Source organism: Uranotaenia lowii, chromosome 1 (assembly GCF_029784155.1).
Source record: "Uranotaenia lowii strain MFRU-FL chromosome 1, ASM2978415v1, whole genome shotgun sequence".
In the NCBI taxonomy this organism is placed as follows: Eukaryota; Metazoa; Arthropoda; class Insecta; order Diptera; family Culicidae; genus Uranotaenia; species Uranotaenia lowii.
In genome coordinates, this window is record NC_073691.1 from 66,352,921 (window position 1) to 66,370,478 (window position 17,558).

The 17,558-nt window shown below is 40.4% G+C and overlaps 1 protein-coding gene across 1 annotated transcript in view; it reads right to left on the bottom strand.

Annotated features, from left to right (window-relative positions):
• The window catches only part of LOC129738993 (carbonic anhydrase-related protein 10), a 318,155-nt gene that overhangs the window by 175,102 nt on the left and 125,495 nt on the right, over positions 1-17,558 (bottom strand). Inside the window, exon 2 of the mRNA XM_055730346.1 lies at positions 288-838. Within this exon, the coding sequence (XP_055586321.1) occupies positions 288-345 (58 nt within the window). The 5' untranslated portion in view covers positions 346-838. The remainder of the gene's footprint in view (positions 1-287; positions 839-17,558) is intronic.

The window sequence follows — 17,558 nt, forward strand, 5'->3', positions numbered from 1 at the left end:
AACGAAAAGACGAATCTTCCATTAGACTGTAGGAGCTATTGGATCTAGTTATCGATTGTCGCTTAATTTTTCACCAGTAAACATTAACAGCTATAAAATATATATTTTTGAAATGTTAAAGTTAAATAAATGATTATCATTTTTTTTTTTTCATTTTGCCAATCATTCCCGGAAAATATAAACAAACAACAGCAATAAAACCACTCATTTTGATTTTCAAAACATCCCATTAATGTGTAAATGGGTGCATAATGAGCCGTAATTGAGCAATCGATGAATAGACTCACCTGGAAACTGTAGCAAATGGAGCAGTGCCGTCACGGTCAAGTACGTCATCAGCGTCATTTTCGAATGATTCTGCTGCTGCTGCCGCGGCTTTTAATTACCTAGGGTTTGATTTGATTTTAACTACTGTGTAATGCACATCGGTTTGATTCACAATTCAAGTTGTAAGTATCGGGATGGTTGATGAGTTTTCTGGTTTTTCACTGTTTCGATCCCTGCTTCATCCGGACGAGGGAGTTCTGATTTTGGAGCTGTCAAAACCACCGTTAATCACTGGAATCACAAATCACGATCCGTTCGTTTCGGTTAGGCGGGTTAATTTGATGAAATTGACTATCGTTGCTGCACCAACCAATTTTGGCACTGAAATTGGTGTGAAAATAGTGCTGTCGTCGAATAGGATTCCTACAGCAGTGAACGTTTTTGTTTCCATTTCTGCCAAAATAATGACATTCTATTTGTCAGTAATTTCTGATACTACAAATGTTAAATGGAAGATGTGAAGCTCGTTGACACTTGTTGAGTTTTGAATCACACGCAAATAACTTGGTACCTGAAATGAAAAAAAAAAAACAATATTTAATTAATTGATGAGTAGGTTCAGCCAATTTAATTTGATCTTTTAAAATGTTTGTGTCAAAATTAATTTGATTGAACTCGAATCACTTATCAGTTGGTGAAGGTTAACAGGTACCATATGTTTTTAAAAATCATGTCCCACCTGCATGTATCGAAAGACTTGCAATAATAAACTAAATCCTACCAAACGTTTAACTTACTTCTCTCTAAATAAAACGTGTTGTCATAATTCACTTGAGTTTTTCTAAACCCCATCTAAGCCATATTGGGTTGGTTGGCGAAAAAATGTAGACCTGGAAAATGTGTTTTCAATTTTATCTCTCAAACATTTATTTATGTTCGTTCTTTTGTTCGCGATTTATTATTTGTTGCTCTACAACACTTCTTCTACCGTTACTGGACTAGTCGTCGAACGTTAGCTATTTTTTGTTCTTCTGTTCCGAAAGTCGAAAACCGTTCATGGAACATCATAAAACATTGATAGAGGCATGTCGTATGAAATAGGTAGGGTATTGTGTGGTGGCAAAGAATGGCATATCATAAAAATTTTTGGAGAACCTGGATTCTGCCTCAAAAAGAGGAGCGTATTTTAAAATATCGAAAGTTTATAACTAGCATAGCAATCATGGAAACTGCACACATAAGGATTGGCCAAAGTTTATATAATAAATCGGAGAACTAGAAGATTTAACAGTAAGCTAAGATTTGAATACAAGTAATGATGATTAGATAAGAAAAATAAAATAAAATAAAATAATAGAAGATGTTTAATCTAGCGCAGTTCGAAAATTTATTTAGGGGCTATGATAAAAAAGAACAGTTTCTCTGGCTGATTCGTCACTTATAAACAGGCCTGACTTAACTACTACAAGGTATAAAGCTGCCTACCAGTAAAATAAACAAAATACGGTGGTCAAATCGTGCGCAAAATATGTGGGCCACAGCGGCGAAAAGTTTTGAAATTTTGTGTGATGGATTGCAAAACAAACTCTTCAGCAAGAACCTGGTAGGTCCCAAACAAAAAGTTTTCGTTGACAAGCCTCGTCTCGATGCTTCGAAGATTGAAAATTTGATGTTTAGTATTTGAGGAGACTGATGATCTGTTAAAGCTGTATTTCAGTCGGCATTTCAGAACGATTGATACGATGAATGGCTACAAATGCGCACAAAAAAGACTGCCTCCAAATGCGACCGTTTTCCCTGCACAATATGTACTTAAATGCAGTTCCACCTCAGCCTTTGGCAAGATCGGTCGCGTTTTTTCGCTTCGATTTTCTCCTTAAAGGCTAATGATCCCTCGAGTCCGTCTTCCGGAGACCATCCGGACCGGAAAATACCGGAATGGCTCGACCCGCAGAACCTGCATGGACGCCTGTACTACGCAAGGACACAAATAGCCGAACCCATTTATCGTTGGTAAATCGATCAAGAAGCAGTCAGGAAAAGTTGAAGGCGCGTTTTTTGATCGTGTACGGAAATGGTACGTTATCAAATGACGTAACAAAGACCAAGCCTGTGTCGCCTGTGTTTCAGTTATGAACATCCGAAAAAACGTTGCCCAAACGAACGAAGATGCCGGATTTGTAGCAGTTCCCAACATGACAGCAGCGAATGCCTAGGTACGAAATATTGCCACACTTGCAAAGCCTCCGATCTCTCGCCATCAGAACGCACTTGTCACAAATGGATGGAGGAATCTGCTGCTCTTCGCTTCAGTGTTGAGCAGAATATTCCGATTAAAGAATCACCTATCTTCAGCCTCTGGACAACCAGCTATCCATCTGACCGTAGGAAATAGTAGGAAATAGTGCGCCTGAGAAAACATCCTCTGCCGCTCTTCGGCAACCTGAAACCGCAAATAACCCCAACCTTCCCAAAATCCTTCCTTCATCTTCAAACCCCTTCCAACCCCCTAGCAATAAGATAAATACTAAAAATACCCTCGTCTCATAAATACTTTTTTATTAAGTAACTTGGCCTAATAAACATTAAATTTAAAAAAAATGTACTTAATAGGTCCCACAAATTTTATACTCTGTTTTGACTGGATCTGAAATCATACAATACGCAAAAACTGTATTGGAGTGTTTAACAGTCAAATATGTTGTTTTTGTGGCAAAGGAGGACAAACCGCTAAATTCGTCATAACTTCTACCAAATTCAATATTTTGAATATTTTTGAAGGTCAAGCTTCAGGAAACAGAAAATCACCAAAAAAAAGCCTTGATTTGAAAAAAGGGTGGTTCAAAGCATATATTATAGATGGTGCACGTGGTGCCCAAAAATTAAAGTCGACTTCTTCAAACATTTCTAAGTCTTTCCGTTGCACCTCTGATGAATGATTACTCTTTTGGAATCGATTTCAATGGTCATTGGTTTAGAAGGATAGTGATCTTTTTAATGTTTTTTTTTTTTCAAATGACTGGTTTAAAATATTCAAGTATAATTTTTTTTCTAATAAGTGATGATTAAGAGTCAGTAGAGATTTATCAAGCATAAAATGTTGAAGAAGCTGAATATAAAACACAACCACAAGTTTTCGTAGAATAACGACATCTTTATTTTTCTCTTTTGCATTTCATTTCACGAAAACTTAATGTTTAGTAACAAGTTCATTCATAAACATTTTTTTTAAATTGTATTAATGAGAACTCGAAGATTTAACAAATAGTAAATCATTAGTTATTCTAAATGTAGCGCATACCTTCTATGTGCTGTGTTTAGTTAAAAAATTGCTGAGCAACTAATTAAATTTGCATCAGTAGTTATTTATATGCCGAAATATTGGGAGGTGAAGAACTACAGATGTGAAAAGATTGCTTCCCAAAGGCGTAGACGGCTCCACTAGGAGATATGTGTCATTCAAAATCGGACTGGACCCAGTGTACAAAAATGTCGCCTTGAGTCCTATGACCTGGCCTTCTGGAATACTCTTTCGTGAATTTGTGGACCAACCAAAAAACTACAACCGGCGGCCTTTGACTCCTGTACCATCAGTTCAACGCATTCGTTCGGTCGTGCCAATTACGGCCACGATCGGACCAGTTTCCTTGTGGTAGTCTCATCTAGTGCCTTCGAGGATCGTGGGAGTCATCTGGCTCCCACTTCAGCTGATAACGACGATGAGACCTCAGCTCTCTTGAGATTGTATTGCGACGCTTCACCGGTTCTTAGAGGATTAGCCACTACTTGTTGGGTTTCTACACTGGTACGCAACGAACTTAGCGCTTGGGAGACCTCAGAGCCCCTCAACTCCCAGCTTCCAGCCAGCGTCATCAGTAGTCCAAGCCCTGAGTTCGACTGTAGCGGTGAGGTTCTCCAGCCTGCATCCTCAGGCAAGTATTCATCTGGTTTGAAAACTTTTTCCTTGTGTGATGAAGTTTCACCTAGCCACAGATCCTGCATACACTGTCAACATGCCACGCCCGTTACTTCACCTGCCTCTACTTGGGTTTCAACACCAGAACGCATCGATTGGAGCCTTTAGGAGACCCCGGAGTCCCTCGACTCCGTCACGCAGTTTCCAGCCAGCGTCATCAGTCGTCCAGGCCCTGAGTTCGTTGGAGGTAACGGGGTTCTCCAGGCCTCTTTTACAGCACCGGGACGCAACGATCTAGGAATTACGGAGACCCCTAAGTCCTTCAACTGAGTCGCGCTGTTTCCTGCCTGCGTCATCAGTCGTCCCAGCCCTAAGTTCGTCTGTGGCGAAGGGGTTCTCCAGCCAGCGCTTTCTGGCAAGTATGATATCACTAAGTGTTTTTCCCCGCGTGATGGAATTTACCTTTCCAGTGATCATCGATCCCGCGCTACGTTGGAATCGTCCGAACCCTTCAACATTTTCTAGCAGAACGTCGGTGGTATTAATAGTTGTTTGATTGACTACTTGTTGGTGACTTCGTGTTCCTGCTACGACGTCATTGTCTTCGCCGAAACCTGGCTCATCGACCGGACCCTCTCTAGTAAGATTATCGGCCCAGATTACGCAGTGTTTCGTTGCGACCGTAGTCCTCGTAACAGCATAAAGTCTACTGGTGGTGGAGTCTTATCAGTGGTGGAGTGTTACTCGCCGTGAAATCAACGTTTCCAGCTCAGCAAATTAAAGACAATTCCTGGGATAATTTAGAACTTATTTAGAACCGTTCTGGAGACTTGGCTTTAACTGAATCTTTTTCGCTCTGCCTATCTAAAGTAAGCTCGATTTGCTCTCCGGCAGACGACATATCTACTCATCATCGGCGACTTCAATCTACCTGGTTTGAAATGGTGTTCCTCCCCAAGCGGCTTTTTATTTCCGGATCCTACTCGTTCTTCATTCTCGGTATCCTCCAACATCCTCCTAGACTCCTTGAGTACCGCGACACTTCGACAGATCAACAAAATTGAAAATGAGAACGGCCGTTTGCTTGATCTCTGCTTCGTGAACGAAGGGATCAAGAATCCGGAGAATGGATCTGCTTCTGCTCCTCTTGTTAAAACTGTCCCGCATCATCCAGCCTTAGTGATTTCACTCGATATCTCTAGAATACATGACTCAGAAGAGAAAACCGCATCTTTCTATCACGATTTTAAGAACGTTGACTTCGAAGCTATATCCCTCGTCCTGCAATCCATGAATTGGGAGGCTGAGCTCAATTTCTTTAATTCCAATGCAGCTGCCGAGACGTTTGCGAACATCCTGAATTATATCATCAATCGCCATGTGCCTAAACGCAACACGGCTACCAATCTACGGACCCCCTGGGTTACTGAAAGTCTTCGGAGACTTAAGACGGCTAAGCAGCGCGCACTACGCAACTTCAATAAGCACAAGTCCCTCTACACTAAGGACAAATATCACAAAGTGAATTCTGCCTATAAGAAAGCCAGTAAGCGTTGCTACCAAAATTATATGTATTAATCGGTTACAACAGAATTTCAAGGGCAGTCCGAAATCTTTTTGGAAGCACGTGAAAAATCAGCGGAGAGAATCGCGGCTTTCGTCTCACATGTTCCTAAACAGTGACACAGTGAACTCTGATCCCGAAATTTGGGATCTATTTGTCGAGAAGTTCTCTAGCATTTTTACAACTGGATCCATTTCTCCTGAGCAACTGGCTAGAGCTGTGAGAAATATATTGCCTACAGGTTCTTCGTTAAACGGTATCATAATCGACGATGCATCCATATCGAAAGCGACAGCTAAGCTGAAAAACTCTACATCTATGGGCCCGGATGGTATACCTGCTACTTTTTTGAAGCGTTTTATGTCACTTTTGCTGTTTCCTATTCGGCATATTTTCCAATCATCGCTGGATGTTGGAATCTTTCCCTCACTGTGGAAGGAAGCCTACATGTTTCCTGTTCACAAGAAGGGTGACAAGAGAGATGTTAACAACTACCGCGGAATTTCAGCTCTATGCGCGATAGCCAAATTAATTGAATTGGTTATCTTGAGCCCCATTAATTCGTTCTTCAAGCACCAAGTTTCCAATGATCAACACGGGCTCATGCCTAATCGATCCACGACTACTAACTTACTCACCTCCACATCTTTTGTGCAAGACAGCTTTGCTATGAAAACCCAAACTGACGCCATATATACTGATCTTTCTGCAGCATTCGACAAGGTGAACCAAGTTATCGCTATCGCAAAGCTGGAACGTCTGGGTTTCTGTGGATCCCTTTTGCACTGGTTCCATTGTTACTTAAAAGGTCGAAAGTTATCCGTTCGTATTGGTGACTCCTTTTCAATCATTTTCTTGCCTGCTCCGGTGAGCCTCAAGAAAGTCATTTACGACCACTAATTTTCGTGATATATTTTAATGACGTAGGCACGCTCCTTGACTGCAAAAAAAGTTGCATATGCCGACGACCTGAAACTCTTTCACTTGACTTGAATTGCCTGCCCCTGAATCGCAGTAAATGCTCGGTCGTATCATTTTCTCGTAAGCGATACCCTCTTTATGCGGAGTACGCTCTCGGAGACTGAATCATTTCTCGGGTGGACCACATCAACGATCTCGGCGTTATTTTCGATAAACGGCTGGATTTTAAGACTCACACAAACTACATCGTTACCAAAGCATTCAGAAACCTTGGATTCTTATTTCGCATGGCCAAAGACTTCAAAGACGTGTATTGCCTGAAAAGTCTTTACTGCTGTATAGTTCGTTCCATCCTCGAGTATGCTGTTTGGTACCCTTTCCACCAGAATGGGGCTGAACAAATCGAGGCTATCCAGCGTCCCTTCATGCGGTATGCCCTACGTCATCTGAACTATCAAGAACCGTTCCGTTTACCAAGTTATGAGAATCGCTGCCGCCTCATAGACCTAGATACGCATCAAGCTCGCAGAACTGGCAGCAGCTGTGCTATAGAAAGAGGAAGGTGGACCCATCGTTTAATCCCAAACATTAAGGAGTGGAAGGAGAGAAAGCATGGCGAAGTGGTACCTACATGACGCAATTCCTGTCTGGTTTTGGATGTTTCATGAAGTATTACCACAGGTTCGAACATGTGACATTGCCGATTTGCTTGACATATGCGGTGACGCGAACGAAACATTCGGTTCTTCTGATCCGGGTTTCGATGTCTTTATTGCCACCATCATTATCTGGCGTTATATGGCTGTCAAGAAGCACTCCACTTTCTAAACCTGTTGCCCAACTACCATGAAATAGGAAGAATTGTGTTGATTTCATCGACTTGGTCTTCTTGACATTGACTTTGAGATCTGCAGCCTTGGAGCTTTCGGTGAGGTCGCCGAGTTTGCTCTGCATGTCTTGTTGTCTTTGGATGAGCAAATCAATACCTTCTGCATGATCAGGGTCGTGTTCAGCTGCTCCATTGTCAAAGGATTCCACGGCAATCCTTGGTTTGGTCAGTCGATCAAATCAAGAACTCATCCATCACGATAAGCGACATACTGTTGGTTTGATTTGAGCTGTTTGATTGGTCAATAACTGACCTGCTCGGTCTTTTAGCGGCATTCTAGCATTAGTCCTTGCACCACTAAGGCGGCGATAAATATAATAAAGAAATCGAATATCTCTATTGCTGTCAGCTTTTTCTCCATCTTTGGCTAGGAAGTTTGTCCAGGCTTTCTCGTCTCATCTACAAGCTGGTTTAACTGCCGTTTTCAGCTCCGCAGATCGTAAGCGGGCGGCTGCTTTATTTGACCCAGTACATGCCTGCTCAATTCCGACTTTCGCCTTTCTCTGATCATCGATCACCCTCCAGGTTTCATCCAACATCCTTTCACTTTGTCTTCCACAGACTTTACCGGGCCCGTCAACGGAGGAGGTCCAGCTACTCGTCACAGTAGCTATCGAGAAGGTGGAAAATTGGATGCGCTCCAAGAGCCTACGTCTGGCTCACCACAAGACCGAGATGGTGTTGATCACCAACCTGATTTCAATACAATCAGGGACGATCGCAGTTGGACCGTGCGCAATCGAGTCCAAGCGTGCGATAAAATACCTGGGGGTGATGATCGACGACCGGCTGAGCTTTACGGCCCACGTCGACTACGCCTGTAAAAGAGCGGCAATGGCGACAGCTGCCCTCTCACGGGGGCCATGTCGAACAACTCGGCGATCCGCAGCAGCAGAAGGAGGGTCCTGGCGAGTGTGACCTAATCTATTCTGCGTTACGGAGTGGCAGCCTGGAAGGCAGCCTTGAGCAGGCAGTGTATTCTGCAAAAGCTCTGCAGCGTGCAGCGTCTGATGAACCTGCGTGAAATCAGCGCATACCAAATGGTGTCCTCGGTAGCTGCTGATGTTGTGGCGGGGGTCATGCCCATCTCGGTCTTGCTAGAGGAAGATACCTTTTGCTACGAGCACAGGCACATGCCCGACGTGCGGAAACATGCCAGAGAGACCTCGCTGTCCAACTGGCAGCACCAGTGGGACAGCTCGGAACGTGGCCCATCGCTTGAACCCTAATATTGGATCCTGGATGGATCGAAGACATGGTGAGGTGGACTTTTGCATGACACAGTTCCTGACTGGTCACGGATGTTTCATGCAGTATCATCATCGGTTTGGACACGTGGCTTCGCCATCCTGTCTAACCTGCGAAGACATAGAAGAGACACCAGAGCACGTAGTGTTCAACTGTCCAAGGTTCGAAGAGGTACGCGCTATCATGCTTGCCGTCTGCGGACCGGACACGACAGCCGACAACATCATGCGGAGGATGTGCGAGGACGCCAATAATTGGCGCGTGGTCAGCGATGGGTTCACCCGGATCATGACTGCCCTGCAGAGGAGTTGGAACCAACACCAGTCCGCGATCGGTGTAGGGTGACTCCTTCGTCGGGGAGCACCAGAGTAGTGTGCGTCCGACCCTGGCAGTAAAGCATACAAAGATAAGACAATACCTTCTGCGTATGCCGAGCTGCTAGGAACGTCGCGCGTCTGTGTGTAGGATACCTCCAACGTTACCGTCGCGGAGTATCCGAGTCGAACGCGCCCTCTGCGACGGAGGCTGTGGGGATAAGACATGACCTTCTCCGCAGTCGAAATCGTAGGGGGAAGAGTATTCACGTCGCGGAGTACTCTCGGGTAGAGTGGTCTCACGTCGCCGTGGGATGAGCCACTCGAGTCGGGTAGGATGACATCGACGTCGGGATTCATCTGAGTCGCAAGCGTCTAAGACCCGTACGTGTGCTGTGGCAGGCGTGAGTCTAGGATAAGCTGCTGTCGATTCGGCACACGGCGGGCAAAAACCCTAGGGTTGCCAGCCAAAAAGGGAGGAGGAAGACCGGACCACGGTCGGAGTAGAATGCCCTTTCGTCGGGGGGCATTCGAGTAGTGTGCGTCAGATCCTAGCAGTAAAGCATACAAAGATAAGACTATACCTTCTGCGTATTCCGAACTGATTAGTTACGTCACGATCGTTGTGTAGGATACCTCCACCGCCGCGGAGTATCTGAGTAAAACGCGCCCCCTACGATGGAAGCTGCGGGGATAAGACTATACCTTCTTCGCAGTCGAACTCGTAGGGGGAAGAGTATTTACGCCGCGAACTACTCTCGGGTAGGGTGACTTCACGTCGTCGGCGGGTGAGTCATCTGAGTCGGTGTAAGATGAATTCTTCGCTGGGAATTATCCGAGTAGTCTTTCGCAAAGCCCCGGACGTATGCTGTGAAAGGCGCGTGTCCAGGATAAGCTGCTCTCGATCGGCACACGGACGGGCAAAGAGGAGAGAGCCTCGAGCCAAGCCAAGCGAAGCCAAGATCTTGAGTCGTTAGAGGAGAGGTCATTGGTCTCTTGCAGTGGTCTCGAACAGAGGCGGAGCACACGATTTTCGTGGGAACCAAGCTAGTCTCGAGTTGCGAGTAAATCTGCCGGATCTCGAGTCGTTAGAGGAGAGGTCCTTAGTCTTGAATCGTAACAAGAAGCAGGGTATATATGCTGAAGTTTGACTCGAACTGGAGTTGCCGATGAGCGCTTAAGCGCGGACTTGGTCTCCCATCTCGGGTATAGCCTTCGTTGCAGGTACGGGTGGAAATTATGGCCAGAGGCCCCAGGTGGACTTTATGGCGTAGGGGTACTTAGTATCATGAGTCGTCCAATTGCACCCATGGACCCAGAGTAGCATACTGGGGGGACTCGGTCGCTCGCCGTGCCTTGGAATGCAATCCGTAAAAAGGATTTACCACCTGGGTGATCAACTAATAAAAAAAAGACTTTACCGAGAGTACCATGGCTCGTCGTGATAAAGGCATTCTTGATTCCACACCACTGTTCTTCGACTGCTCCGTCTATCGGCAGTTCCGAGGCTCGGGATTCAAGCTGTTCCTCTGGATTCTCCAACCGGCGGACGGTGTATCGACATCCCACTTTCTCCTCTCGCCGCTGGACACGAGCGATTCTTAGTCGTATCTCACCAAGGACGAGGTGATGGTCAGATGCAATGTCTGCGCTTCGTTTGATGCGGACATCAAGAAGGCTCCTTCTCTATTTTTGACTGATGCAGATGTGGTCAATTTGATTTTCTGTTCGGCAGTCTCGGGATACCCAAGTGACCTTATGTGCTGGTCGATGGGGGAAGAGCGATCCAACGATCACCGTCACAAGCAGCTCTCCGTCTGGCCCATCTGTCCTAGACCATGGCGCTCCATGATGCGCTCAAAGTCATGATTAACGGAGCCAATCTTTGCGTTGAAGTCGCCCAAATGGATTTGAATGTAACCCTTCGGAATTTTCTCTACCACGCTGTTCCATTGACTGTTAAACTGCTCTTTCTCCTGCAAGTCGGCAACGTCAGTTGGCGCATAACACTGGACCATTGTAAGGTTTCTAACCCGTGTTCTGAATCGGGCTACGATTATTCTTTCGTTTATCGGTTCCCATCTTATGAGGGCCGCATGGGCCTGCGGGCTCAATAGGAAACCAACTCCTCGTTCCCGAGTAGCGTGTTCTCCTCGTATGCCAAAGTAAAGCAAGACTTATCTGGACTGTGTCTTGTGTTCTCCAGTGTTAGGTCAACGGACTTCGTTCAGTCCCAATATTTGTTAGCTTTAGGCGGCTAGCTTCTCTAGGATGTTGAGCCAGCTTGCCTTGTTGAGCAAGGGTTGAAACGTTCCATTTGAATAAATATTATTTGAATTCATTTGGGCACTTTAAGTAAACCAACACTAAAAATTTTCTCGAATTTCATCAATGTTATTATATATTTATTGTTGTTTTCAAATAAACAGGATATAAATAATCCTGTTGAAAGGAACGATAGGTGATTTGTCTGCTGAAAATATTTGAAACAACTAACATACGTGCATCAGAAACGAGAGGAAAAAGAGTCGATAGCAAACGGACGGAAGTTGGGGTAAACTTGTAACAATTTCATTTGTAATTGAACTCGCCGGGTTAATGGAATGAAGTTTTTCCAGTTCCCTTTCCAGCTCCAGAGCGTTGGTTCGTGGGCCATCGGTTCAAGTTTATTCATGCTACCTATTAGCAGTAGCATCAGATACCATTCCACACCGTTTGTTTGTTGCATTGAACCCACAGCAAATGGAACTTGGTTCGGTCAGAGTTAAGGAAATCCCATCAAAACAAGCAGCAAAGTTTTCCCGTATGCGTTTAGCCTTAGCAGGGATCTGGAGTGTCTGGCTGGCGCGTATATTTTCACACGTTTTCTGGGCTTCATTTCGGTCCGCAACGAGTCAATGTCATTGGAAGTGAAATATAAATTAAACACTGTTTTTGGAAACTTACAAAAATATAGGTGCTCATTGAACAGCGCTAAAAACTCCATAAACAGCAGAGGCGAATTAAGACATATTAAAAAAAAAAAAAACAAATACAAAAAAAACGATGACCTTCTGGAACGATTCTTTTACACACAAACTTTCCGTGTTTAAGAACTCAATTTCGGAATGCAACATTTGCCCAATTCCAGCTGAGACAAGGTACAGTGGCGGTTCGGGAATGAATCGACTGGAGGGCTGCTAGTGGTGATATGTTAGATTATCTTCTAGACATCCCTACCTACATAAGGAGTGTTTTGAGTGCAACCATCAGAAGAACTTGGTCTATCCGGACGTCGGGGTCGAAATAACGAACCACACGTAATCTTTTCTGCTACTAGATGGCATGACCCGGGTCATCGCAGCCAGTCACTACTACACGTGGCCAAGGAATGGGAAGAAGAGGCGAGTTTGAATGAGTCGAGGAATAGATGGTTAAAGTAATCAGATAAAATCTTTATTTCGCTCTTCGAAGAGTGCACTGTTGAATGTTTGTTGAGTAGATGAGTGCAGTTTGTCTGCGAGTTTCATTAGTTCGAAGTTGTATCATTCAGCTGGAATGCTACTACTTTTTCAACTAGTTTTGATCAAAATCAAGTTTAAACTTTTAATTATATTACCATTGATTCACAATTTTGGATTCCTTTGACACTTCAAATTCCGGCAAAAGATAAACCTGTCTGCTTCAATCGTGATCGGTCAAATGACTTGGAAAGGAAAAATAATTCATTTCTACCATGTTGTAGGTAGTTTGATAATATATTCAGTATCGAGGTAAAAATATGGTTGAACTCTTTTTTTCTAACACTTGCTGCACGGAATTATTTCAATTCTCTAAGCTTGCTGCTTTTCGTATAACATTACATAATTTCCAATTTGTTTATTGAATGCTATGGCTCTGGAGTATGGATGTACGGTTTCATCCCAATTGTGTCACAGTTGAACTAAAACTCGATATAAGACTTAAATCACCCTTTTTGAGAGCTTCGGTACAATAATTGTATGAAAACGGCTCAATTTCAACTTTATAGTTGATAGTGAAGCTAAACACGAATATACAGTATAAAAATGTTTTTAAATTACACAGTGCAACACTAAAATTGAAAACAACGAAGAGTTATAAGCTATTTGTAAAGCATAGATGAAAACTAATGAACCCTCCAAGGGATTTTTTCCGATAACATAAAAAATTTATTTTTTGCTTCTTCGGAAGTTTAACACAAAAATCTGGAAATTTCTGATGTATCTAAAGCTTTGTTTTTGTAGGGGAGAGTGGAGTTACGTGGGCCACGGAGAAACGTGCACCACTTTAAATATCCCAGCTGTGTGTTAAAATAAAAATTTCAATCCAACTGTATCTTCGTCGCCCTCATAAATTTTTTAATGTTGTTGACTTATGTACGCATCTTGTAAGTAGCATCCTGCTATTATCCATTATCCATTTTAATCCTTATCCGTCATTTTCTTCAGTCCTCGTTTACATCATTAACATGTATCACATGTTGTATTTACACATTCTAGGCCACCCAAAGCTGAACTACAGAGAAGAGCCCTGTCGTCAACACCGAAAATAACATCGGTTGGGAATCTAAAGTTCATTAGAAAAATATGCTCACACGCTAATTATTTTAGTATTGTCTTGCTCTTTCACATGTAAAAGGAATTTTCCATGAATTATCAATAAGCTACTCAAACGCAACTAATTTGCAAATCATAGCTTGTGGGCAATCATGGGCCACATAATGTGGGGTATGTGGGCCACCTATATTTTGGTGTTTTTATACACATTCATAAATTAAAACATATTTCTACAATCTGTAAAGTTTATGTAAGGAATTTTGCTGAAAAGTTCGCGTGCCTTGTTTTTTAGTCTTTTCAATCATACACATCTCTTCTTTTTTATTTTCTCCCCTGGAATTGTTTTTAAATGAATAAATAAATTTTGAAATTACAGTTTTAGGTCAACTCATAAACTTTGCATGTTATTTATTCGGTAAATTTGATGGGCCACCAATTCCAGTTGTCAAAATTTAAAAAAATTTTTTTTTTTTGAAACAATGAGAACTCGGGGAAAATAATTAACTAAAAAATAAAAAAAGCCTTATAATACGAAATGCAGAAAACCATAACATTTATCGTTTTCATTTTTTCTTTTATAATAAAGAAGTCCAGGTGAAGACGCTGGCTCCGGATTGTCAACAGTGGAGGTCATTTACCACAGCCTTATGCACCGGTGGATCGGCGCGGGATCATTAAATAGTAAGTAAGTAAATAAAGAAGTTTTGGAGCAAAGAAAAAAGTGGCTTATGATACCCCACACACTATCCTATAGTGCATAGATCGTAAGCCCTTTGGAAATTTGCTTCCATTTCCTCAGCAAACTTGTGAATAAGCATAAGGTTGAATAAATTTATTGAAAAAAAAATCATCGAAGGTTTCAACATTACAAAAAACCGTAAAATTTGAGGTGGTAGGGACTGATACGATGATGAATGAAGATTCATGGTGATAGATTTTTTTTCTGTGATTTTTCTTGCTCAAACAATGCATGGATGACAAACACTTAGTTTTGATACTTTATGATTGGAACTGAAAATGGTCCTGTTTTCCCAAAAACAATTTGGTTGCTTCATAAATCCTTGGTCAATGTGTTTTTCGATCCCAGAAATGATTAGCACTTAGCTTAAAGAGTTATCACCATTCTGGATCGATTATTTAAGAAAATAATATTTTGAGTTAGGAAAAATAAAACATAAATGCCGTCTAATAGAAGGGGAGAGAAAGTACGACAACAATTGAAAAATATTTACTTTTCATATAATTTTAACTATCTGAGTTATTTTTGGGCCAGATTTCAACAAAAACTACATGAAAAATATCCATGGATCAGTGTTAGAATGCTTCAAAATTTAGAAAAAATTGGTAGAAGCGTGTAAAAACTATAGCCAAAAAAGTACTGAAAGTCGAGTTCCTTAGCCTCTATGCTTATGGAATTTCTGAAAAAAATATGTCAACAAAATTTGTTCATCTATGAAGTTTCTCGTAAAGCAAAAGTTGTTTATAAACATCAAACTAAGCTTCTGTGAATTTTCAGTAACAAAAATAGGGATTTAGAAGGTTGATTCATAACGTAAGAGAATAATTCCTAAAAACTTTGAAATGGTGAGCTAAATTTGTATAGATTATGAAACTCTAAGTTACCAAATATGGAATTTACTTTTACTGGTAAAGTTTATTTGATTCGAGTCTGAAATAAGTTTGTTTTAGTGAAGCTTCCAATTAAAAAAAACCTGATCTTTGCTCAAACCAAAGCAAACCAAACTCTTGAGCAAACTTAAATATTTTAACCATATTGGTGAAAATAAATAAAATGTTCAAAAATGAATGTAAGAGATTGAATTGTTCGGTTCAGATCTGGTTTTTGCAAACTTTTTATTTTTTTATTTTAGTTTTAAATTTGGTTGTTGGAAAAATTCCAATGTTTATGATAATATCACCGAAAAAATATAGAATTTTGTGCAGATGTTTGAGATGAAATTTACCTACATGTTTCTTTATCAGGAAATATTTTTTGTCAAAAACAATTCCATAATGATAATTGTGTGCAAGACATGTTTAAAAAATAAAAATTGAATATTTTTTACAAATCAAAACTTAAAATTAAAAAAATAAACTCAAATTAAACTTTAAATTTGTGATTTCCAGCTGGATTGTGCGAACAAACTATCTTGGAACTAACAAACAAACTCAAAAGTTTGTTATCAATGAAATAGTCATTTTAAATCTTATTTTAAATTGTGAACCTGCATTCTGAATCTGAATAGGAACCTAGATTCAATATAATAATTTCCAATCTGTTTCCGAATTTCAATAAGATTATTGTAGTGTACAAAAATTTGATTTTCAAATCTTAATTCCAGATCAGAACTTTAAAATCCAAGTTTCGGAGCCCTCATTTAAGTAAATTCAATTTTAAATTCTGTGGTTTATTGTGGGTTTTTATCTGAATATATTATTTTAATGTTTGATTTTAAATCTGAATAGTGAACCTGAATTAAAATATGAATTTCCAATGGTGAATCTGATTCTGAGTTTTCAATTTTAGATCGCCATTTTGAAGCTTTGCTTTATTACAATGTCTTTTAAGAATTAAGTTTAGGGACTGTTGATCTGAAGATGGAACCAAAATTTTCTTTAATTTTGTTCGGGAAATTAATATTTAATTAAAAAAGTTAAAACTGAGAGCCAAAAATAACCCCACGAAAAGAAAATTATTTAAGAAATGTTGAAAATGTATATTATTTTCGTGAATCATGAACCAAATTTGATATGAAATGAAAAAAAAATTGAACCAGTATTTATAAGCAGCTTTTCATTTCTAATTGCAAACTGAAACTTTAAAATCAAAAATCCTCAACTGGATACAAAATCTGAAATATGAAAAAAAAATACAATTTTTGTTCTGGGGAAGTAGAACCAGATCCTTTGAAATGAGTTAAATGTCATTCAAAATTTAATATTCAGAACTGAATTTCTTTGAACAAGTGAGCAAATTTTGAAACACTGTAGCTGAACTCTGAACTTGGGGTGAGTATTTGAGATTTTGGCATACGTTTAGAGTCAAGATTGTAACTCTTAAAAAACCTTACTCAATCATCGAAATTTGATTACGAATTTAAAATTTTGAGTGAAGAGAAGAATACCTCGCTTACTCCAGGACCCTCCCTTCTTTTTATCAAGATTTTGAAAAATTCATCATTTTTAAAATACAATATTACGGGACTGAAAAATCATACCAGAACGATAAAATATGCGTTGTGTAGATTTTATTAAAATCTATCAATTGATGTTATTCATTTTTTGAAATAGTTGCGTTTGAAACGTCAAAACATAGCTCTAAAAATAAAACGTTATTTTTCGCAAGGAAAGTATATATTTTTCTTGAATTTTATGATTTCATTTTATTTTTGAGAAAATTTTACGTAAGAACCAACCAAAATTCTAAAATAATATTTCTTGTTTTCGAGATATGAAAGATTTAAGTTGAATTGTCTAACAATCATTTACTAGCAGCACTTAGTGGTTTTATTAGAGTTCATCCATCGTCGAAGTTTCAAGTCACATCTTCCTTGCTTGAACAGATTTCTTGTTTTCATGATTTGTTTTATAACTAAAAAAATTGAAATAACATTTTGAATAAAAAAAATAAACAATATTTTCGGTTTATAAAATATGTTTATTAAAAATATAACTAATTTTTTCTGTATTTTTATTCGTTCCAACACTGTAAGTTAAATCATCTTTAGATTGTCTTTTCTTTTTCCATACATTGAATATTTTAAATTCTGTGGAGCTTGAAATGTTTTCATTCCAATTTTGTTTTTTTTTGTTTTTGTTTTCGTTCCAATTTTTCCAACGAACGAATTCCGTTGATAGCCACGGATGCTTCAAACCTTCCAGT